General features: G+C 44.6%; 1 protein-coding gene across 7 annotated transcripts in view; it reads left to right on the forward strand.

The window, feature by feature from the left end:
• QKI (QKI, KH domain containing RNA binding) overlaps positions 1-24,418 on the forward strand; it is a 143,707-nt gene that overhangs the window by 110,167 nt on the left and 9,122 nt on the right. For 3 of the 7 annotated variants that reach the window (XR_005068507.1, XM_037060077.1, XM_037060219.1), the window contains exons 5-6: positions 21,333-21,420; positions 22,612-22,911. Coding sequence is in view for 6 of the 7 variants with exons in the window: in XM_037060077.1 (XP_036915972.1) it covers positions 21,333-21,420; positions 22,612-22,911 (388 nt within the window). In the remaining variant the exon portion in view is untranslated. Of the gene's footprint in view, positions 1-21,332; positions 21,421-22,611; positions 22,912-23,591; positions 24,049-24,418 lie in introns of those variants that run through there. The other 4 variants (XM_037059989.1, XM_037060155.1, XM_037059799.1 and 1 more) reach the window with 4 other exon arrangements.

A 24,418-nucleotide genomic window follows, 5' to 3' on the forward strand; every position in this document is an offset into this window, starting at 1 on the left:
TGAGACTTGACTAGAAGTTCCAGATACAGATTCACAGAGATAGGATTAGTGTACATGCATTTTAGGGGTGGCGAGTCCTGCATTTGAGATTATTAAAAGTGATGGCAGATGCAGTAAGATTTACACAAATCGTAGTGAGGGACTGTCTTTGTTTGTAAAATGGGGTTGTGATTGCTCAATTTGCCTTAGAAATCCCTGGAAGGTCATAATTACTATTTTAATTATGTAGAAGTGCAAGACACATGTTTCCTCTTTTTTTCCCTCTTATTTTCTTATATGGTACATAGACCAGTTACCTGAACTACACCATTGACCACATCAGTTACTGCTTCAGTTCCTGGTCACAGGGTGGATGCACCCACCAAAAGAAAGTAATTCTGTTACTTACCAAAGAAATCCTTATTGCTAGTTCTGATCTCAATATATGCTTTTGTTTTCAGTGGCATGATAAGGAAATTATGAAAACCACATATTAATGTTACTAAAACATTGTACATTGCCCCACTCCCCAACACACACACACACACACACACACTCTCTCTCTCTCTCTCTCTCCCTCTCCCTCTCCCTCTCCCTCTCCCTCTCTCCCACTCCCACTCCTCAATCACCCACCGTGGGTTAGCACCTACCATCTCAGGTCTTAAATACCATTTCTCTTTCAATTCTCACTTCAGGGAGTTAGAAAACGATACATGCTATTTTTTGTATTCGCTAACTGGGACCTTATGGATATGTATTCTATGGTCTTTTCTGATCTTCTCCAAAGAACCTAAAAACACGAGAAGTAGAAGTGGGGGATGCTGTGCTGGGCTGTTTCAGTAGGAAGACGGAGAAGGTTGAGGCAAGAGCCACTTCCCTAAATCTCCTCTCTCACTGTTTCTTCCCTTTCCCTAGGAGTGAGGTAAAAGGTTTCTGGTCAGGCAGGATACTCTCCTGGATAGACTAGATGAGGAGCCGAAACTACTTGTGGTACTACGGTATCGGATTTGAGGACAGCCGGGACACATAGGACGCTGCCATTCCCAAAGGGTTCATTCGGAGTGTTTCGTTTGAGGTTTTTGTACTTTATGGGAGGTATAATTATGTCCTTTTGTTTGGTCTTTCATTTTCTCTTTAAGTTTACTTATAGGTATTTGAGAACTTGACCATGAATTGGTGGTTTTTTAAAAGGTTTTATTTATTTATTTTTATAGATATGGGGAGAGAGGGAGAGAAGCTTCCATGTAAGGGAGAAACATCAATCAGTTGCCTCTAGCACCTGGACCTGGCCTGCAACCCAGGCGTGTGCACAGGGAATGAACCAGGGGCCTATCCGTTTGCAGGATGGCATTCAACCCATTGAGCCACACCAGCCAGGGCATGAGTCAGTTTTGAATGTGTAGCGATCTCTCTATGAAAGCATTTATATACATAGAGTTCAATAATAGTAGACTAAATAATCAATCTGATACATTCTGTCAAATTTCCAGATGGGGGTTTTGAAATTTAAGGTTGTTGCCAGTTATTTCAAGGAATAGTATGAAATTTGAAGATATTTTTCAAAACAAAAATAATTTTAATTCACTTATTTAAAAACTGTAAGAAGTCAAGGTCATCAAAATTTGAGAGAATAGTAGAGAGGAGATCCATCACAAAGTATTTTTAAGTTTGCTTTTCATGTGTCTGAACATTCGTTTCTGTCTAATGCCGTATTCATTTGACTCAGTTAATTGTGTTTTGATTATAAGCTGAAAAATATATAAAAATAGGTAAAAAGTAAGTTAGGAAGAGAGATAATGACTCTAGAGATACTAGTCTATGGATAAAGATTTTTAACTGGATTGTTTACAGAACTGGTGGCTCTGCATTTCAGACCAAGGTATCAGTACTTGAAATGTGTGCTGGTGTTGGCCTCCTTTTCATTTTATTGGGGGAGGAGGAAGGCAGAATTTTAAAAGACATCTGTCTAACTGAAATGGCCTCGTTCCTTGATAGAGATGTGTTATGCGAGACCATCTCTCATGTAAAGAAAGGTGTCGCTGCCGTTTCTCACCATGCACAGCCCTTCCAATCTGAATGGGAAATCTGTCTAGGGACCCGAGGACAGCAATTAGCAGGCCCTTCAGAGTGGCGGAGGAGAATTGCTGTTGTGATGGTTTAGCTGCAGGATAAAAGGGTTGGATTGGGGTTGGCCCATCTGCCGAACTCAATGAGTTGCCACGAGAATTTTCAAATGTGAGAGGCGTTTACTTAAAGCAATTTGGCAGGTTTGAATAAACTCATAAATTACAGGTTTGAAAGGAGCCAGTCCTGGCTTCTTCTCATGCAGGCAGGACTGTGTAGCAGGCCATTCCATGCTCTCAAGCTGACGGTCCATTCCCAGGGTGTTCCTTTTCACCGAATAGAGTGACACAGGCACAATGGAGAAAAGATACTTTGCTCTGAATCTCTGGAGGAAAGAGAAGAGAAAACGCTACCTATAACTTTCCCTCCCTAACTTAATTTTTTATGTTCAAATGATGCTAGTAAAATGATTCTTTGTTTTCATAAACCTTAACCCAACATTTACTCTAATTTTTTTTCAATACGTGTAATAAATCTGTATCTTGTCAAATTTGTCTCACAAAGTAAGACGAACATTCAGAGTCTTGGGGAAAACAGTACTCTCAGCTCACAAACTAGATTATACAGATTGCAGGCAAGTATTTTAAAGGCAGCTTCAGCCTTCCCTGTCTCTCAGGAGAACTGGCCCCAGTGTGGCAGCTTCCTAGTGAGCCACTGCTCCCAAATGCCTGAGGTGGGGCCAGCACCCCGCAACCCCACCACCCTCCCTACGCCCCCCCCCCCCGCCCCCGTCCCCACCCCGGGCCTCAAGAGAGCAGCCAGGGCCCTCTTTCCTGCATCAGTGGTTTATGTGCCCTCTGGAAAAAACTCTTAGACTTACATGTACTTAAAACTTTGAGAATATCCGTACAGTATTCTCATGATAAATAAAATGAGATCTATGTGGAAGTCCGTTAACATTTTCAAGCCATTAGGTTTCAGTTTCATATGATTTTTGTAGCCTGAAGATGTAGATCTTTCAAAAATGTTTCACAAGGAGATACAGGTATGCAAAAGGACTGATTCAGATGGGAAGGTGTACACTGTTGTTGAAAGTACAGTAAATATGTTGTTTACATATTAATCTTTACTCCTTAAAGTACAATTGCACATCAAAGTAGTCTGATTGAAATCCTATAGTAAATTAATAAAACTTAACCCAGTGAGAGATAAGATTTTCTAGAAGACCGTCATGGACGTTCTTACTAGAGAGTTTGTGAACCCCTGGGACCCAAGCGGCCTCCAAGTTGTTGACTGCGTGTGAGGCACTCCGGTAGGAGTGAGTGGGTGTTCACTGCTTTAGGAAATGTGCTGTGCGAAAAACCCATGCAGAAATGGATGTGGACTGATTACTTTTTTTTTTGCAAAGAGGGACAATGCTGAATAAAATTTAATTTGATTTTAAATCAGTATCATTTTATACTCCAATTTGTATTATGGCTTGTTGTTTATTCTGCATTGGGGCAGCCACAATAGCATCATTTCAACTAGCATCATCTTCACAAACAAAAGTTCTATAGCTTTGGAAAGCAATTCATACGGATATATGCAGAAGTGTGACAAGTCTTTAAGCGTATATAGTCTTTAAGGCTTCAGTCGCTGGCGTACCAGAATCGTATAGATCACTGGGAGCTGTGCAAGCTCTCTGGACTTTTGGTTTTAGCCCTGATGCTTTCTGCCAGGGGGTGGGGCTTTCAAAACCAGCAGGGAGCTTTCTCCCGCCTGCAGAGCTGTTTGGTGAAGCCCCTCCGTGATCCTAACACAGTGGGCCTTGTCTTGGGTAGTTGAGTGAGCTCTCTCAGTGCAAACTCAGTACGAAAAATGTCCTCCTTTGATTCTTACAAGGATCCATTGAGGAGTAAGATTCTCGACACATAAAATGTTGTCTAGATTGACATTTTCGATAGGCTAAAGTTTGTGGTGTTGCAAATATTTTAAAAACAGATTCTGGGCATAGAATGATAGGGCAGTATGTGTTTACAAGAGGGGACCCAAACAATGGAATTTGTTTATAAAAATGCGTATGTATTCTTAACATTTAAACTTCAGTCACCTTCAAAATACTATTTCATGCATTGCAACCATCAAGACTTTTTTCCCACTGTTCAAAACAGTTTTTGAACTTGTCAGATTTTTTAAAGATTTAATTTATTCATTTTTAGAGCGAGGAAGGGAGGGAGAAAGGGACGGAAAGAGAGATACATTGGTCAGTTGCCTCTCACATGCCCTCGACTGGAGACCTGTTCCACAACCCAGGCATGTACCCAACCAGGAGTTGAACCGGCGACCCTCCAGTTCACAGTTTGGCACTCAGTCCACTGAGTTACACCGGCCAGGGCTAAATTTACTCACCAGTTTTGATGCCTTTTGGTGTTTCTGCCATTTTTTGTGTCAACTCTTCCACATCAGCAACACATTTCCCTTTGAGGAATTTCTTCATCTAGGAAAACAAAGAAACATCACCCTGGGCAAGATACATGAATAGGGAGGGTATGGCAGGGTAAAAAGTTGCTGAACACCTAGCGTGATGTGGGCAGGTGTGCTCATGAGTCACCCATCATGAAATGGGCACATGCACTGAATCTTCCAAAAAAAAAAAACCCCACTTAAGCCAAATGCAGCCACTCACAACAACACCATCTGGCACACTGGTCCAGGTGGGTTCCTAGAACACTCAACTAGCAGGTGAAGCCTGTACTACAAGGTCCCTGCCCTCCAGGAGATAATTCTGTTTTGGTGGGGGTCCCATCTTATTTCCTAAGTAATATTTTTGCAGTTCCTGTAAGAAGCCCTTCTGTTTAATCTTGTATTTCATACATCTCTCATACTATATTGAATTTATCATATAATTCTTTTTTTTTTTTGCTTGTACCTGTTTATTCTTAAATATGAATGTCTCTATTTCTTAAGTAAATGTGCTGCTCACTGGCTGGGATAATGCATTTTGATTTTTAAAAAATACATGTTTTTATTAAATGTATGATATCCTACACAGATACTCAAAAATTGATATTCTACACAGATACTCAAAAATTAATTTAAAATATAAGCTTATTAAAGAATTAAAATTATTTAATAGGAAAATAGGCGAGTGATTTCTCACTGTATTTTCTGTAGTTCATTGCTTTCATAAGTCCCTTTAACTCATTTGCTGGGCCTTTGCTTGTTGGTCAGTGCGCGGCATGTGCCTCGCGTGCAGGCAGAGCGTTTTTAACCCATTCACTTCGTGTTACTGAACATTGAAGTTGGATTGACAAAAAGTTAAGAAAACCCTATGTTCCTTATTTTGTTTAATTTGCTAGTAATTTTAACCCTTACATTTAATTTCTCCTGACATTTCAAGTGTTGTGATATTTATTAGTAAAATTATTCAGATACTACCATTAGTGAAATTTAATAGTGTATTAATGATCCAGATTGTTAAGATTGTGTCAGATAAGCTTATTTGGTGGCTCGTCTTATGCCTTACTTTCCTTCTGTTTTGGAGAACTGAGTTGGAAAGTTAATTTTAAAAGTCACACTTGTGAGAAATAGACTCCTCCTTTATGAGAATGGCTCTGAATCCTGGAGTGCGGAATTACATAAGCATAGGTGTTTTTACATTCTCTTAACTTTTAGGCCTTTTGTGGGGGGGGGACATTTAATCTGTAATGTATATTTTAAATGTAAACTGAATCATTTTTTAAAGTTTTGCCTTTAAACTGACATAGCATCAGCTTATTTCGTTTAACCACTTTGTAGAATATATCTCTGAGCAAGCCAACAGATTTACAAATTTACTTTGTGATACTAATTTGTTTTGTGAGTTCACCTGATGGCAATGGCAGTACACTCTGTTGAAGTGAAACACTTCAATTCCTGGATTCAGAGTCTATGGAGTTACAACACGCTTGTGGAGATTGCAAGACTCATTTACTGACCGCCGACCAATTCACTTCACAGACTTCTGTTGACAAATGGCTGTTAAGCTGGCAAGAAGTCAAGACTTAAGTACAAAGATCTGGATTTAGTCAAATAAATTAGTTCAGGACAAAAGTAATGAGTTTGCCAATTATTTATTTGATCACTTGTTGCTTGCTCTTCAGAGCTTTCACTAAAGGCAGATACTTTGTAGAGTGATCTTCTCTCCAGTGCGTTCTTCTTGGGCACTCTTGTCCCCTGTGTCTCCAGGGAGCATTGCCAGTGGGGTCACTCTGTAGATGGCTGCCAGCTTTGAACTCCGATCTCCCCCATCCCACACGGCCCCAGAGTGGCCGATGTCCCTGTCACACAGAAGGCTTTCCCAACTGCAGCGTGCCCTTCTCTGCCCCAAGACAGGCCCCCCACCGCCTCCTTGTGGAGATGGCCTCATTGGCCTGGGGGCTGCACACCCTTCCTTCCACTCTCCGGTCTCTCCCCGGTCTCTCCCTGCCCCGACGCCTTCACTAGATACCTTCACTACCTCGTTCTCTCGGGTTCTGTCTCCACTGTTGGACTAGATCCAGGCAGTCCTGCATCTAGTTGGAGCTAGAGCTTTCTGTGTGATAACAAGCGTCACCCCACTCCCAGTGCGGGGTTTCACGGGCTGCTTCCCTGCGTGGTCAGAATGCAAACTGCTCAACACCCTTGTCTGGTGGGCACTTGCCCTCCAGCTTTGTTTCGTGCTGCTCCCTCATCCGCTCACACTCTCCACGCCTTCAGTAACGCGTCGTGTCCAGAGCGCTCCTTGTGTATGTGGTGTGTTCACAGGGCCTCTGCAGTGGGTGCGGAGGGACCGGGTCCAGGGGAAACCATGAACAGGATTCGCCGTAGTCCTCCAGTAGTGAAGGATCAGCGAAGAGAGACACATTTCCTAAAAGTATTACACAGCACTTGTCAGATTTTTCAAATTATTATGCAACAGAAGTGGTCTTCACTTTGTTATTCATAACCTCTTGAAGGAAGAGCTCTATTTTTAATTTAACCCAGTACTGTGGTAACAGCTGTCCAGTATCCACTCAGACTCATTGGACAAATAGTCACTAGTGTTGTCAGTGACTCCTCCACCAGAAGGGGAGGCGTGCCCCTAACGAATTACAGTCAAGACTTTGGTCGTAAAAAGTGTTTTCAGGGGAATAAGGACAGTTTCAAACTCACAATGACCAATCTGTTATTTTCTGTGGGCATTTTAATAAAAGGCTTTTGAAAAATCCCTGAACCTAATCATATAAAACTAATATATAATAGGACAGATCCAGAGTTAAATTACTTCTGACACTGGAATCAGAGCTGATTCCTTTGCTTAACCTTCAGGTAATTAGCTCTTTGTCTTTCTTTAAAGATTTTATCTATTTATTTTTAGAGGGGAAGGGAGAGAGAAAGGGAGAGAAACATCAATGTGTGGTTGCTTGTCATGCGGCCCCCACGGGGGACGTGACCGTCAACCCAGGCATGTGCCCCGACTGGGAATTGAACTGGTGACCCTTTGGTTCTCAACCTGCGCTCTGCGCTCAGTCCACTGAGCCACACCAGCCAGGGCTGAGCATTTGCTGTTTTCAGTCCCAGGGTACATCCCTGCTAAATAGGGTGAAGATCCTGTCCTTGGTAGTTTAAGGTTTTATCAGTGTTACTCCCCACCCTGGTATAACACTGACATCTTTTCCGAGGTAGGGTAGTTTTGCATATATGGGAGGAAACCTGGTGAGGCAGGTGCCTCTTTTCTTTGATGAGCACCTACGTGTCCTGGGCGGTTCCTGGGCAGCCTGGCAGTGTGTGCCCACTGCTTCACAGTGCACAAGCTTCCGTCTGAGCCTAGAAGCCACACCACACAGCTCTCATCTGTGACTTGCCATCCATTTGTCTGCATTTAAGGGCCCTTGGCTTCTTAAAATGCTTTCTAGCATTTATCATTTTCTCACTGCTTTTTAAATTTTTGTTTCTGTTGGTAATTATATGTTACTAAACATTTATGGGCTCATTACTATTGTACTTATTAGATATGGTGTCATTTTTAATATCCATAAAACAGCCAAACAACAGGGTAAACCTGTAGCCACAAAGAATACAGGAATGGCCAAGAAATCAAGATGACTATGCATAATCAGCTTACTTAATGAGAGTTGTTTTATTGACTAAAAGAAAGTTTCAAAGTGCTTAAGTAGGGGAACTTATCTTGCTTTTTCCTCTTAAATAAAGTCTCTGAACTCCAGCAGAACACTTGTTCCACTAACAGTTGGTACTGCAGTAGAGGAAAAGTTTCTAAGGTATTCTGGAATTGATTCCTGCTGTTAAAACAGTTTGCTCCTATATATACCTGAATTTATCTTATACCTATTTTAAAATGAGGTTTTTAGATTGCTATGTAGTTTCCTGCTTAAGAGATGGAGGCGTACTGGCAGTTTACTTCAGAAGTAAAGTATTTTTCATTCCAAAAGGAATGCCTTTACATTCCAAATTCTGTTTGTTATTATTTGATTCTTCAAGTGTGGCTAAATAACTCAGACCCACTTCCTAGCTCTTCCTGAATAGCTAAGCATGATGAAAAGTATTCAAGTGCTTTATTTTACAGTGGTGCAGATTCCTGTCCTCTGTTGGATTTTGCCAGTGGGACAACTAGTACCTGTCTTATGTGCCTTACAGACTGGTTAAGAGGTAAAATGGGATAAGAAAGGGTAAATTCTTTATAGACCGTATACTTTAAAAATAAGACTGTTAAGTCAGATTTCAGAGTGGGGGCAGTTGGGGATACGGGCCTTTAAATAATGGAATGATTTGATTAGTGTGATTTTTTTCTGACTGAGGAAATCCAGTGAGTCTCAGTCTAGAACAAAAATGGCATCAGACCTCACTTACCTGCCTCCAGTGCGTCCTAGAGGCCAGTGCCCCCAGGCGACATTGGAAGAAATGATCGGCCTTGTGTCTTTCCCTCTTTTGTTCTCCCTTGTTCTCAATTCGATGTTCAGAGTTTCAGTGAGCTGTCGACAGTGCAACGGGGTCTTTTGATGTCTTACGAAACAACGAAGGAAGAACAGTTAAGGTGGAAACCAACCAAAATCAATGACCTCAGTTGTCACCATAATGACGCACCCAAAAATAGTTTGAGCAGAAGTGAACTTGGCAGTTGTGACATCCGATTGTTCTGGAACCAGGCAGCTTCGTGCTTCTGCTTTCCTTGAGGTCGTTAGATTGCGCTCGGTGACTCAGAAATCTCATAAATGTCTCCTGGCAGAGGTTACCTTGTGGTGTCTCTGGGCCCCGCTGGAAGAACAGTTGTCTTCAGCCACACATTAAATACACAAACACTGACAAAAATGAATGAGCCGAAAAGGGGGTTTTAAGTAAATTTACGATTTTGTGTTGGGCCGCATTCATAGCCATCCTGGGCTGCGGGTTGCACACCCCTGGATGACTCAGAAATCTCGTAAACATCACCTACTGAAAACCGGGTTCCTTTGAAGAGTCCCTGTTGGAAGACGGGAGGGTACAGTAGCGTCACCTGAAAGTCTTAAGACCAGTTGGGCTGAGCGAACAATGTTACCACAGATGCTCGGGTGGGTTCATTCTCACTGTTGGCCCCTAAAAGTGTGCGTGGGGGCCATTCTGCACACACGCTCTTGTGTGCGTCTGCACAAGTCGTCAAGTGACTTGTGGTCCTTTCCCCACACTTTGGGTCTGTCACTGTGCCCTGGGCTGGCACTGCCGTTCTGCGTCTCCCGAACTGAGCTGTCACCTCACAGGCAGGGGCCTCGTCTCATTCTTTACTTCCTTCGGCCGGCAGTTGGTCTCTGGTATGTAATCAGCAATTTGTAAAAACAAGTTTCTTTACCTTCCTGTAGACCAGTACTTACCTGAATACCTGTGCGTTTCATGTGTTCTTGTTTTCAGAACTCTTTGTGGTATGATAACCTCCCAGTGTCTACTCACCGTTCCCCACCGCCGTCACTAGCACTGCAGGTGTGCTTCGTAAGGTGTGGCCCCTGCTCCCATAGACCTCTCACAGCGGACAGGTTTTCAGGTTCCTGCTCTTCATCTTTTACAGAACAAGGCTCTATTAGGCCTGCAATTTGTATTTTTATGCCTTGTCTTCTGTTGCCCAACTATGTAGTCTGCTAATGTCCGTTTAAAATGTAGTTAGCCTCAAAGGGCCTTTCTGTCATAATGCGGGGCGGCTCTGCGAGTGCCGGCGCGCAGTCTGGAGTGTGGGTCGTGGGATTCTTTCACCGGTTGGTCATTCCGGTTATGTCTGCAATATGTAAATAATAAAATCTCATTGTGTCATACTATGTTTTGCATAGGAAAAAGTAAATATTTACAAAACATGGCTTTTCTCCCCTGAGATCATTACTACTTTTAGCCGGATCTGTTTCTACCTTTGTGGAACGTATTATCCTCAAATAAAAGTGTTTGATGTATTTTGTAGATTAGTGGTTGACGTATGAGGTCTGTCTGGAAAAACTCCAGCCACTGTTAATAAAATGAGAAAGGTTTGCACAATATTGAAGTAACCTGGCAGTCAAGGAGCGTGGACTTGAATACAAGGAATGCACATGCGTGAACAGTGACGACTTCACTGTACTGGGCTGTGGGGGCGGTAGACGCTGCTGAGTGAGCTTGTGTGCTGTGTGGCCGTCACATTCAAAGTGACTGAACGAGTAGAGCAACGAATCTGCGTCAGATTTTGCGTTAAGCTTGAACTCCTCCACGGGAACTATTCGGATGGTTCAGAAGGGTTTTAGGGACAATATGATGCGTGCGTCACAAGTGAAAGTGTGCCACAGACGCTTCACAGACGGTCGGGAACCTGTTGGAAGTGATCCCTGTTCTGGAAGGCCCGCAACAAGCAGGACACTGAGAACGCTGAGACCTGAGAATGCAGAGATCGGCAACTGGCAGTGAGAGAAGCAGGACCTGATCTGGGGATTCCAGAACTGCTGTGCCTGGGGTTGGATGCAGGATCTTGGCGTAAAACGTGTAGGAAAATAGGCTCTGTGGCTTCTGCTACCAGAGCAGGAGGAACATCGGGCTGCAGTTGCTAATGACGCGATCCAAACCACTACCAGTGAACCAGGTCTCCTCCAGACGGTCGTAACTTTGAAGGCGACTGAGGTTCCATTGTCCTAGGTATGTTATTTCTTGTATCTTGTTTCTTTTTCAGTAAATGTTTTTATTTTTCATATTATGTGGATGGATACTTTATGGGCAGGCCTGGTAGTGTATGTAGTGTGTGTGTCTTCTGACGTGTCTCTTTCTGCTTTTTCTTACTTTATGGTAACTTGTTGCTGCTAAAACCAGGTACAGATGCTCCTTAGCTTATAAGTATGTCCTAGTAAATCTATCATTAGTTGATGATATTGTAAATTGAATATGCATTTAATAATCTAACCTACCAGACATCGTAGCTTAGCCCAGCCTCCCTTCATGGTGCTCAGGACACTTACATCAACCCATCTAGGAATTTTTGGTGAGCAGTTGCCTTCCTCCTCCTCTCATCAGAAACAGGAGACACAGAGGGGTGTGTGGTGCTCGTCATGAGCTGCAAAAGCACAACATCCCCAGGACACTGGCAGCGCAGTCCCCCACAGTGCATCGGTTGTTTGCCCCGTGACCCTGGGGCCGACTGGGGGCTGCGGGTTCCTGCCGTTCTCCAGCATCACCAGAGTATCGCACTCACATCGCTAGCCAGGAGAAGAGCCACACTGAAAGTCTGAAGTGTGGTTTTTTACCAAGTGGGTACCACTTTGGCACCACTGTAAAGTCAGGATCTAAATCCAGTGTGATACAGTGAATGCAGGTGTCAATATGATAGTATGGTAAAGTGTTAGATAGCATCGTGGAGGATAAAAAAGATAGGCCGAGCTTCTGCCCCTGACGTTTCGACCCCCACATGTCACAGGGGAGCAACACAGTCATCTCCACATGTCATCACAGCGGAGAGACTGCTCTGTGAGAGGGACGCAGGCCAGGTTGCCCAAAGAAGGTGACGGTGCTGAATTGTCTTCGCCTGTCCACTGAAACATAGCAGTTTTGATACATCATTTTAACACAGACATACCTGGTTTTACTGTACTATGCTTCACACATACTGCGTTATTTACAAATTGAAGTTTCATGACAACCCTGTGTCCAGCAAGGCTTGGTGCCGTTTTCCAACAGTATTTGCACGCTTTGTGTCTCTGTCACTTTTTGGTAATTCTTGTAGAATTTCAGTTTTGTTTTGTTTTTGTTTTTTTCACTATTTCTGTATTTGTTATGGTGATCTGTGATTAGTGATCTTTTATGTTACTGTTGCAGTTGTTTGGGGGCACTATGAACTGCACTCATATAACACAGCAGACTTAATCAATAAATGTTTTAATGTGTTCTGCTTCCACCCAGCCATTTACCTGCCTGTTGCACTCCTCCGCCTCCCCTGTTCCCTGGGACACAACATGTTGAAACCCGGCCAGTCAGTGATGCTACGTTGGCCTCTGAGTGTTCAAGTGAAGGGGAGAAGCACACATCTCCCACTGTAAACTGAAAGCCAGGAATGATTAAGCTCAGTGAGGAAAGCGTGTCGAAAGCCAAGATAGGCTGAAAGCTGGGCCTCTGAGTGAGTTAGCCAAGTTGTAAATGCCCAGGAGAAAGTTCTTGAAGGAAACGGAAAGTGTTACACACACAAGTGAACACACAAGTGGTAAAAAAGGAAAGCAGCCTTCCTACTGATGGTGAGAGTTAGTGGTTTGGACAGCAGGTCAGGGTAGCCACGACAGCTCTTACGCCAGAACCTAATCCAGAGCAAGGCCCTAACTCCTCCATTCTGTGAAGGCTGAGAGGGGGGCAGCTGCAAAAGAAAAGTCTGGAGCTAGAAGAGGTTTAAGGAAGGAAACTGTCTCAAAATAAAACTGCAGAGTAAGCAGCAAGTGCTGACGGAAAGGTGTCCAGAAGACCTGGCTGAGATACAAGAGTGAAGGAGGCTCCGCTGAACAACAGATTGTTGCTGTGCAGACACAACAGCTCTGTATTGGAGGAGGACGCCATGCAGGGCTGTGCACAGCCGGAGAGGAGAAGTCAAAGGACAGGCTGACCTTCTGGTGAGGGCCACTGTGGCTGGTGACTTCCCGTTGGAGCCGGTGCTCATTCACCACCCAGAAGAGTTAGGCCAAACCTGTTCTCCCTGTGCTCTGTGGGTGGAGCTATGAAGTCTGGGTGACCAAGCAGTTGGAAGCCCACTGCTGAGACCTGTTCAGCGAAAAGACGCCTTTCACAGTAGTACTGCTCTTCATCAACTGTGCAGCTGGTTGCCCGCGAGCTCTGTGGGAGATGGTACAAGGAGTTGAGTGTTTACTCCATGCCTCCAAACACAGCATCCCTTCAGCAGGATTAAGGATTAATTTTGACTTTCACGTCTTACTATTAAAGAAATATACTTCATGAGGTTATAGTCACTATGGTGATTTCTGTGATGGATCCAGGCAAAGTAAATTGAAAACTTTCTGCAAAGGATTCACCATTTTAGGTGACAGTAGAAACATGTGATTCATGGAAACTGAATCAAGATAAAAAAATTTTAGCAGGGATTTGAAAGAGGTTGACTCCAACCCTCTTGGGTGCCTTTGAGGGTTTCAGGACCCAGCAGAGGAAGTGGCTGTGGATGTGGTGGAAATAGAGGACCAGACCTGGAAGTGGGGCCTGAAGACGGGGTGTAACTGCTGCGGTCTCGTGACACGGCTTCAGTCAGGGAGGAGGTACTTCTTATGGCCGAGCGGAGAGTGTGGTTTCTTGAGGCGGCATCTGCTCCTGGTGAAAATGCTGTGCAGGTCGTTGAAGTGACAGCAGAGGAGCTAGAATATTAAACGAACTCAGCTGATAAAGTAGCGGCAGGGTTTGGGAGGATGGCCTGTGCCTTGGGAGGGAGCCTTATTGTCGGTCAGGTGCTGCGGAGGAGCAGCACGTGCTGCGGAGAGGCCGTTCCTGGGAGGGGAGTTGGTCGATGCGACACACTCCTTGTCCACTTAAGAAACTGCCACGGTGTCACCCCAACCTTCAGAAAACACCACCTTAGTAAGTCAGCAGCATCTACAGCAGGGCAGGTTCCTCACCTGCAAAAAACTAGCACTCACTGAAGACTCAGGTAGTGCCCAGCCCTTTCTACCTATAAAATATGTTTACGGTGTACATTTTTAGATACAATGCTATCGCATACTTAATAAAGTATAGTACATTTATATGCATCAAAAATTTGTGATTTGTGTGACCTGCTTTATTGCAGTATTTGTTTAGTTTTTCAGTGTGTCTGCAACTGAACTCACTATTTCTCCAAAGTATGCCTGCCTATATTGGGTCTCTAACAATTCTGTGAATTTCCGTAGTGCCCTCTGATTTGTGAACATCACTTTCTGTGTTGGACTTACCATAAAGAAACTGTGTTAAGTATCAGAGGTAGGTGCTTAAACATCAGAGTAGGTGTGTTAAACATTAGAGTAGGTGCTTACTTAGCCATCTGTTAACTGAACATTGAAGACAGGGAAAAATAAGAAATGTGGAATCAAGGAAGCTTTAAATAACCTAAAGCAGTAGGTAGCAAACTGTCACAGAGTCCACATAGATTTTTGACAGAAATTGGGTTTAGTGACGTAAGGGAGAGGGAGTTGATGTGGCTGTGAATGCCGGTCTGGGAGATTCAAATTCTGGGACACGGTCACAGAGAGCCACTTCTGTGTCAGGAAAACGGACACTGTGTGAGGCGCTCCAGGTCCTTGGACTACATCGTTTCTCACACTGTTGAGATGCCACAGGGACTTCACTCTTGTTTTTATCAGCCAGCCTGTGGTGGAACGGGTTTCGTTTCAATGTCATTTCACTTAAAGTCACAGAACAAAACAGTGACGTTAGATTCGGTCTTGCAGTGTTTCACAAAGAGAATCGATAAGGGAATAGCTTACATCAGTGTCAGGGGGAAATTGATGGGGGGAAAAAGAGACAGGGAGTGGCACAGATTTAGAGACTGCAGGGAGCTTCTGTTGCCCTAATGGCTGGGAAGTGGAAGAGGTTGGTACCGTATCATACCTTAGACACTTAGAAAGTTCGGTGCCCAGGTGAGACTGAGGCCTGACACTGGGGTGCACGGCTGTTGCTGGGACCTCAGCAGCTCAGAGGCCTGGAGACGCCTTCAGCTGCTGCCCACTGTCCCGGGAAGGAGCCCCCTCTTGCCCTCAGCCCGTGCATCCGTCTCTCTGCTTTAACACATCCAGCCGGCAAAGAAGTTGCACCACTTGGAGTCCTAGACCCGGCACCCGAAGAGCAGTTAGCAGGTCATTTGGAGCTCACCAAGATAATCGTCTTGGAGAAAACCATTCTGAAAATGCTGTGGGGGGTAGTTCTGCCAGCTTTACTAGGTGACCTGGAGTTGAGTAGATCCCAGGTGCACTTTCAGCCGTCCAGGAGATATCCTCACTTACATGTTTAGAGTAGGCATTTCAAGCTTAGAATTGGAGCCCATATCACATAGCCTTTAGCTTCTCATCAGGTGGAGCCACCATATACGTATCCAAAAACCTAAACATCATTCATTAATGTCTCCTGTTCCCGCACTCCAACATCTAACCAATTAAGTCCCATCAGGGGACTTTTAGTATCTCTCCTCATCACCTGCACCCCTGACCCGTTGAACTTCTGTCTCCTGGACCAAAGCTTGTGACTGGGTTGTTTGTTATTTGGTGGGTTTGCTCCCAGTAGTCCCTTCACAAAGTAGCAGAATGAGCCTTTGAAGACAAGTCCTGTTATGTCTCTCTGCTGCCTCTGACACCCTCTTTAAATCCAGGGCGGTCCAGTTCTTTGTCAGGCCTGTCTTTAGTTGGCAGGGTGATGATTGGAATTAAAAACAAATACCAGTCACTCTTCCTTTCCTCTTTTCTCTACTAAATTCTTGTCCAGGCTTTGTTTTTCCAGGTGAATCAGTCATATAATTTTCTTTGTTTATAAAGCCTTCTATATTCATTTCCAATTTATAGAAATACTCAGGTTTTTAATGTACTGAGCAAGTTCACTTTTGCAAGGCATTAGGGGCTGCAAAGAAGAGTGGCAACTGATTAATTTATGAGTATGAGTCACAAGAAATTTCGTAAAAACAACAAAAAGTAGAAAGGACAGATAACAGGTGCCTGTATACGACTGTTTCCCCCAAATGGAGCAGCGTAGATTCGGGGAGATGATGCGTGGGGAGAGTGGTTAGGAAGGCTGAGTGCTTGCCAGGGCAGTGAGCTGGGCGCACACAGGCTGCTCGGGGCCCTGTCTGACCCGTGAGTGGAGAGCACGGGTACGCAGCGGGACGCTGTGGACAGGGGGTTTGACGAGCGCGGGGCACTGCACGTGGGGCTGCTCGTAGACGTCTGTCAGTGCCTTGAGTGCTAAGCTGGAGAGTTTGGGGTTTTCCTAAAGACAGTGGTTCACATTATTTTTTTAGTTGGCACGTTTTCAGTGATTTGGAAATAGTTACACATTTGTTTCTGTTCTCTGTTAAAATTTACATTGTTGCAGCACGTTATCTTTTACTGTGTACTTGATAGGCTTAAAAATGCCAAGTAAACATTTTCTTTATTTCTTGTATGAGATCTTTGATGAATTCAAAAGCTGCTTCCACTTTAAGGCACCACAACAGTGGAGAAGGTATAACAAGGACTTTGGAACAGGTGCCCTGGCTGGGAAGCTAAGTTTTCAGTGTGACCTTCTGTAGTTTTGGGCCAGCGACCTAATCTGTCTGCGCCTCGAGGGTAATACCAACGCCATACGCCTGTTAGTGAAGCGTGGGTGCCTCTGATGAAGCTCCCACCTCAGTTCTCATAAGGTAGAGCAATCCAGGGCAGTGGGCGCTTGTGGAGGTTAGCAAGGCTTTGTTGTAGTTTTCAACTTTTATGTTTCAAACACAAGTGTTACTCATAGCATATTTTAATAATCTTCACATAATGTTTTCCATGCAAAATATGAGAGAAATATTCATCTACCCTATGACCCAGCAGATTGCACTCAGGTATTTTTACCCAAAAGAAATGAAAACTTATGTTCACAAAAAAAGCCTGTACAAACAAAATTTTCCATAGCGGCTTTATTCACAATATCCCAAAACTAAAAACTGTCAAATGTCCATAGTAGAAGAATGGATAAATAAACAAACTATTACGCAACTGCTTAAGCAAATTAAGTACCGATACATGCAACAACATGGAAGAGTTTCATAAGTAAATATGCTGAGGGAAAGAAGCCAGGCACAGAAGTAGTAACATGTACTCAACTGTTTCGCCACATAAAGTGTTAGGATAGATAACCCTGAACCGAGGTGGGGGGACCTGTCAGTGGTGTCTGTGTGGGGCAGGGCTGGGCTGGGGAGAGGGGCGGGGGGGGGGGGTTTCTGAGTGATGGGGATGCATGCTTGCCGACTGCGAGGGAGACCTCAGAGTTGAACTGCATGCAGATCACACCTTGACTTTTTGGTACAGAGCAAGCACTTGAGAAATTAGGAGAACTGAGGTTCCAGGTGGCTTCTTGCGTTCATTGTGGTAAGCCCTTCTAAGACCTTAGGTTTGGTTGCTTAAGAACGGCTTCCTCTGTTAAAGTAGAGAGCCCCTCTCTCGTCTCTGCAGAGGTGCTTGGCTCCGAGCATGTGGTACAGAGCACTTCTGGTAAGGTCTAGAGTTGAGATGCCCAGTTTCAGGATGGCACCTTTGACCCCCTTTTATCTCTGAGTGAAGAGGAGGTTCGATAGACTGGTCGGAGGCCTGGCTGCAGGAAGAACTGGGCAGTGATGGCTGAGGAAACCAGCCAGTGTTCTTGTCTAAAGTCGTGTTTGGAAATGAGGAGGCGCCCCACCCCCCCGCCCCCGAGTGTTCGGGGAGGGGTACGCTGTTGGTGTCACTGACAGTGGGAAAGAAGGCCAAAGTGACGCAGCCTCTTCCGCGTGAAAGTGAGTCTGCAGTGAACCGTGCTGTCTTGATTCTCAAGACCAGGCATCCTGCTGTGAGCGCACAGTGCTGTGAGTGGCAAGGCCTCAGGGCGACGCTCATTCTGGACTGAGACCCAGGTCCACATTCGAGCTTTGCCAGCTGGATGCTGTACTCTGCTAGGAAGTGTTCGTGTGGCCCACTGTCCTGTGACACAGTGCAGTACACACCGGGGTTCACAATTTGAGAGTCTCAGCAGCCTCTAGTGACGTCCTTAAGGCCCACCCCAGTGACCCCACCCAGTGACAGCTGTGCTTGCTGCTCTGCCTGGTGTTCTCTCAGAGGTCGTTGCTGATGTCACACATCTGTTAACTCAGTTTCCTGCGCCCCAGGAAAGACATACACATGCATCCCCCGGTGTGCTCACGTGTCTTCTATCACCCGTGGCTTTCTCCCCTGTTTGACACTGCTTCCGGCACCAGCAGTAATTGGGCATCCCAAAGAGGGGGCCAAGGAAAACCCATGGTCAAGGGCCTCTGCTGTGCACAGGGCCGTGTGAAGCATTGCATCTCTTCACTGGTTCACCTTCATTTCTTCCTCTTAGTGCAAAGAGACTGTAGTTTTTACATAGTTGGGGCGATTTTAAGTACTTTAATGTAACTGTTGAAATGAGTATGGTTAAAAGGATTAGTGGTATAAGTCTTGTGGAAGAAAATAGGTTTATTGCTTTCACTTGGAGTTGCACCAGTTCTTTGGTTCCTAAGACCCACAGATAACTCGTGTGCTGTGAACGTCTGGAAAAGCCACGCTGATGGACGTGCGGGCCTGAGTTAGCAGTCCTTGCATACTTTTTCGGTAAATAAGAAACTTTAGTTTTTATTATTAGATTCACAGTCTACTTAATGTTTTTATGGAACTATATTTACTGTATAAGGTCCCTAGAATAATTTTAGGGTTAATAGATAAGAGTAATAGGGGAGGTATATGTATACCTATGAGAGTATTTTCTCGTGTATCGGAGGGTGTAGTATTATTAATATGATAGACATGTTTGCCTCGCTGAGTTGTATGTAGTTGGTACATATAAGGAGTACAGGGCTGTAATGATGATATTGACCCCTACAAGGGTAATAGGGAAGTTGGATCAGGAGAATGTTGGTACAACTACAAGTAGTTCTCCGGTTGGATTGACGGCTGGGGCCGGAGCTGGGTTGGTGGGGCTGGGAGTCCCCGGGCTGCGGGGAGTGCGGGGTGGTTGGCAGTCCTGGGGCTCGGTGTGCTGACAGCTGTGAATGTGAACTACCTCGCCGCTGTTGCTTTTCTTCCAGCTCACATAAAGTAGGTTATGTGTCTGGTGCTGTACTACCTAGCGAGATTTACATTTGAAATAAGATGATTGGTTTTAATTTTTACTATTACTAGTTTTCATTGACCAAGTTTGAGGGTTATTATAATGGACTTTCAGTCAGTTCTTCCCTTCCAGTGATGGTGCTTAGTAGTTTTTTTAATTTAACAATTAATTGCTTGTCTTTCAAACAAATCATGTTGCTTCTTTTTTTTCTGTCTGTACAAATAGCGTGGGAATCGAGAAATAGTGATTTCAGAAGCACGCGAGCGTGCTCTCCGTTCTCTCCTGCCGAGGAGGGCTGGGAGGGTGGCAGCAGGGGGCTAACGCTGGCTTACGGTGTTTTCACTCACCTTTTTCTTCAATTTCTTTATGTCCTGTTTTAATTTTTTTGTGTTTTGTTTACTACAAATTTTAGTACCAGTTGTCTTTCCTACAAATTACAGTCCTCAGTTTTCTGCTATAGTGCCAAGGTCAGTGATTCTGTGTCATTTACAGACACGAAGGGCTGGCCTACCCAGCGCCACTCCTTCCTTGACTGGGAAGGACCAAAATTCCATGAGCAGTGTATAATCGGCCACTTCCTACATATGAAACCTGAGCGCTAGGTAATGCACAAGCAGTGAACAGCACACAGTTTCTTTCCTTCCACCATCACCAGAGGTGGGCCTTAGAGGGTGGGCTGTCAACAGCCTCTTTGTGCTGCTGTGGTGGTGGGAGCTTATTCTGTGAGGTATACATATTTGAGACTGGGGAATGAAATTAAAGATGTCACATGCCAATCATTTAAAAGATAAGTTCCAGCAAATAACTCAGAGGGGTGGGGGTGAATGAGGAGGTAGGCAATAATAAATAAGTAGTTCCTGTTCTCAAGGAGCTTATTTTGGTAATAGCGATGTAAAACACACTATAATTCAAGGCAGAAGCAATATCATGTAGGGATGGCCCTCTGAGAAGTTGTCATTTAGGTTGAAGTTTGCAGGGTGAAGTGGGGTTTGGAAAGGGCTGGTGGAGTGCAGAGTCCACACAGAAAGGACCAGCCGAGGGGGGGGGGGGTGTTGGTTTGGTGTGCGACAGAGGTGAGTCAAACAGTGTAGAAAATTCACTGGTTTACCTTGAGAATGTAATTTGGGGCCAGATCGTAGGTAGCGTGAATGGGTTATACTTTTAGATAGTAAGAAACCATGAAGGGTTTTGAGATTGTTAAGTAGCATTAAGATGAGAGTTGCAGTTCGGGCAGTTAATCTGCCATTGTGTGTGGATGGGTGGGTAGACATCATTTCCAGTTTTGCGGCAGTAGCCTAGTGGCGACTAGCACGGGGGGTGACATCGTAACTGTGGAGGGCTAGAGTGGATCCAGGGTCGGGAGGGTGGCTCACCACTCTGACAGTCAGAGACAGCCCTGGGCCCTGTGTGGTCACAGCGGGGCTAGCACTGGCACCCGCCTCACTCTCAGATGTCCGGTGGTTTTGACAGCACACGGCGGGCGGTGGGGGAGTGACCCTAAAGATACATGTGCTTTAGAGTTGAGAGGACTTTATAATTTAAGGGAGAGGGGGATGTTGGCAGAATACGTATGCCAATTTTAGAAATTCTTATGACTTTATTAAATTTTCCTTTCTGAGAATTAAACTGAATATTATCTGAATATCACAATCAAATCTCATATGTTTAGAATCTCTGCTTTTGTTTTTTGTCTTTTAATGAATACATTTGAGCTGGGAAACCTTCAAAATGATAGATACTAAGGAGAACATAGTGTATTTACTCTTATCTAATTCATCCCATTTAAAAGCAAAACCTTTTAGGAAAACTTGAATCAGTCAGTGTAACTTGCATTAAAAGATTCCAAATAGAAATGCCACAAGTGGCAGTTGAGTGTCCTGTTCATCAGGATGCCATCAGTGAGAGAGCGGGCTGCAGTGTGTCAGAGCCCTGGGCCCCCAGATCCCCCTGTCCTGCCGCAGCGGGGGGCAGCGATGCACACAGCCCCGCCCTCCCTCCGTGCTCACTGCTCTCGTGGTCTCCCTGTCCAGGCGGAGGGAGAAGACAGCCTGAAGAAGATGCAGCTGATGGAGCTGGCGATTCTGAACGGCACCTACCGAGATGCCAACATCAAATCACGTAAGAATGAGGCTGGGGCCAGGCTGACCGCCACCTCAGCTGTTTGTCCACACACCTTTCTCCCTTCGGTGGCACGGCACATGAACAGTCGGACAGAATAAAGGGTGGGGACAGCGGTGGGGACTTGCTTTGGTGTCAGCAGTCCCGTTTACTGCTCTGCAGATTGTGGACGCTGTGCTTGTGTTTACTGCATTCCAGCCTGTCTTCCAAGTTTGGGGTTTAGGAGCTTTCATTCTTTTGATGAGATTTTGACTTCTAAATTCAAGAGTTTCATGAAATTTCCTACTCTGTTAACTACAGATTTAAGGCTTCAGATTTAAACTTCTAGGTTATTTTGTTACATTCATGAAAAGGACAAAAAAAATAAAACAGTTTAGAGCTAATATGGACTGTGTCTGGATGCAGTGGTCTTCCTTTGGATTCTGTCCTTCCAGCTGTCTCGCGCGTTTTCCCTCCAGTGTTTTTTCTCTGATGATTTTATATGTGAGTTCACAGAGGACAGTAGGCGTTAACTGTTTCAATCCAGTTTTTCCCTTCATTTGTATTTGGATATGCTTTCACAAGTTTACAGGAGGGTGCTTTTTTATATTTAAAATGAAGTGTAAAATTTATATTTTAAGAAAATCTAAGGTGAAATGACTAATTTTTTTTTGAGAAATTGTGTTTTAAAGTTCTAGGCAATTTTTCAAAGTGTAGCATGCAGGAAATTTATATCTAAATAGTAGTTAGTTGGCTTATTTAATATAATAAAAATTATTCTTTTATTTTAAACTGAATCTACTCTTTTGGAAATATGCCAAAACTGTTTCTGTGGACTCAATTGCAAAATACTTTTAAAAATATCTTTTAATGTGAGTGTTTTTTCTTGTGCTTCTGCATGCACCTTTAGCTTTATGAGATCTTAAAGACATAGATATATCAACTATATAAACTAAGTATAACCTATTAATGGTCTCAGTTTTTTTACAGTGGCTTTTTAATTTTTGCACATTGATTCTTAATCATGTTGGGAATGGGGAGCCAGCGCATTTGATCGGTGTGCTTGGCTTTGTTGTGTGATCGGCGCATGTACTAATGGTTTCCTTTTATTTTTCTTCCTTCCTGCTTCCTTCTTCTTCCTACTCCCTCTCGTTTTCTGTGTTTTGCACCGCTGTCTCTGTACTTCCTTCTGAATTTCCTTGCTTACTGTAGCAGCCCTTGCCTTTTCTCTTGCAGCAACAGCCCAGGCCGCTCCAAGGATCATTACCGGGCCCGCGCCCGTCCTCCCCCCAGCGGCCCTGCGCACGCCGACGCCAGCCGGCCCCACCATAATGCCTTTGATCAGACAGATACAGACCGCCGTCATGCCGAACGGGACTCCTCACCCCACCGCCGCACTGGTCCCTCCCGGGCCCGAAGCCGGTTTAATCTACACCCCCTACGAATACCCCTACACGTTGGCACCAGCTACGTCAATCCTTGAGTATCCCATTGAACCTAGTGGTGTGTTAGGTAAGTTGTTTTCTCTGGAGGGGTAACATTTTTCTTCCCAACTTTTGCCCCAGACTTTGAAATCCTTACCTCAGTGTGAGAGAGGGGAGTCAAAGTTCCATTAGGAAAGGCTGAAGACTAATTCGGTGTTATTCCAGCACCTCGTGAGGGTTCCCCTCTAAATAACAGCGTCTAAGACCTGTTCGGGTCTGCTCCGGTAACTCAGACTCACTTCGGGGCGCACATCTGAACACTCGGCAGGGCCTGCTGGTCACGGTTGAGCCCCCCGGGGTCCTCCTGGGTGGCAGGTCCTCCCCTGGCACACTCCCTCCTTCAGGAAGTCGGATTCTTTTCATCTCAGAAATTTATTTGTTGACTAAATTGTAATTTCCCGTGTGAAACTATTTTGAGGTTTTAAAGTGCTGTAATTGTGTGCACTTTTTAATATTCTTGACCATTTAAAATATGAAAGGGTCCTAGTCAGTAGCTGCATTCTTCAAGTTTTTTCTTTTTTTCTCTTTTGAAGTCCTGGTTGGTATTAAACATAAGAGAAACTCGTAATTTCAGTAATACAGTATGGAATCGATGAGCGAAGACCAAGTCACCGAGGTAGATTCAGTACTGAGGCAAAAATTAAGGTCGTACTGTGAACGAGAAGTGGTGTGCATGAAAAAGACATTACCGATGCCTTTTTTTTATAGAGTGGATTGAAATGCCAGTCATGCCTGATATTTCAGCCCATTGACTGCCGGACGGAGGACTAGAGCGCGGCAGCCGCTCTAGCACGACCAGGCGGTGCGGACAGGCCGCTGCCGCGCCGCCCGTGTTGTACCAGACACAATTTGAATCCTTTCCCCTGAATTGGATATGACCTTGGTGCTGCGTGCATGCTGTTCACTTGTAGGACTTTGATCTTTTTAAGGGTTTTTTCCAGCATTAACATTGGTTTATCAAAATTTAAAAGCCTTTAATGAACCTGGACAAAGATTTAAACTTGAAAACTCATTGTTCAGTTAAAGAAAACCACAATGCTCTGTATGTTATCTGTGTGTGTGCATGCACTCAGGTGCCTCTTGTTTCATGAGCAGATACATCTTCCTGTACATGTTTTCGGTTATCTCTAAATCACTGTATGAAGTATTCCAGGTCAGAATCACACCGTAGAGCTGTTCATGAGACTCTTATTTCTGTTGCACACTTCTTGAAGCCTTTTTAAAATAACCTGTAACATATAACCTGTTTACGTTTCTTCTTACCTGTTAACGCTCTGTCCTGTGGCCCCTGCCTGCTCCCTCCCAGAGCTCCTCCCTGCTGCACGCACAGCGTCTGCCGGGGGAGGGGCTGCCGCTGCCCGCAGGGCGGGCTCTCCGCCTGGCTGCTGGTCCAGCCCTCTCCAAGCAAGAGCTTGCTGGTCTTGCCTCCTGGGTTAAACCTGTCTGAGATTGTTTCCTTGAAATGTGAAAGGGGTGATGGACCACGTTACTGCTTAGAATCAGCAAGGGGCACTGCAGAATGTTTCTCATTTCAA

Source organism: Sturnira hondurensis, unplaced genomic scaffold (genome assembly GCF_014824575.4).
Source record: "Sturnira hondurensis isolate 20B ecotype Veracruz unplaced genomic scaffold, ASM1482457v3 Scaffold0000167, whole genome shotgun sequence".
NCBI classification, from domain to species: domain Eukaryota; kingdom Metazoa; phylum Chordata; class Mammalia; order Chiroptera; family Phyllostomidae; genus Sturnira; species Sturnira hondurensis.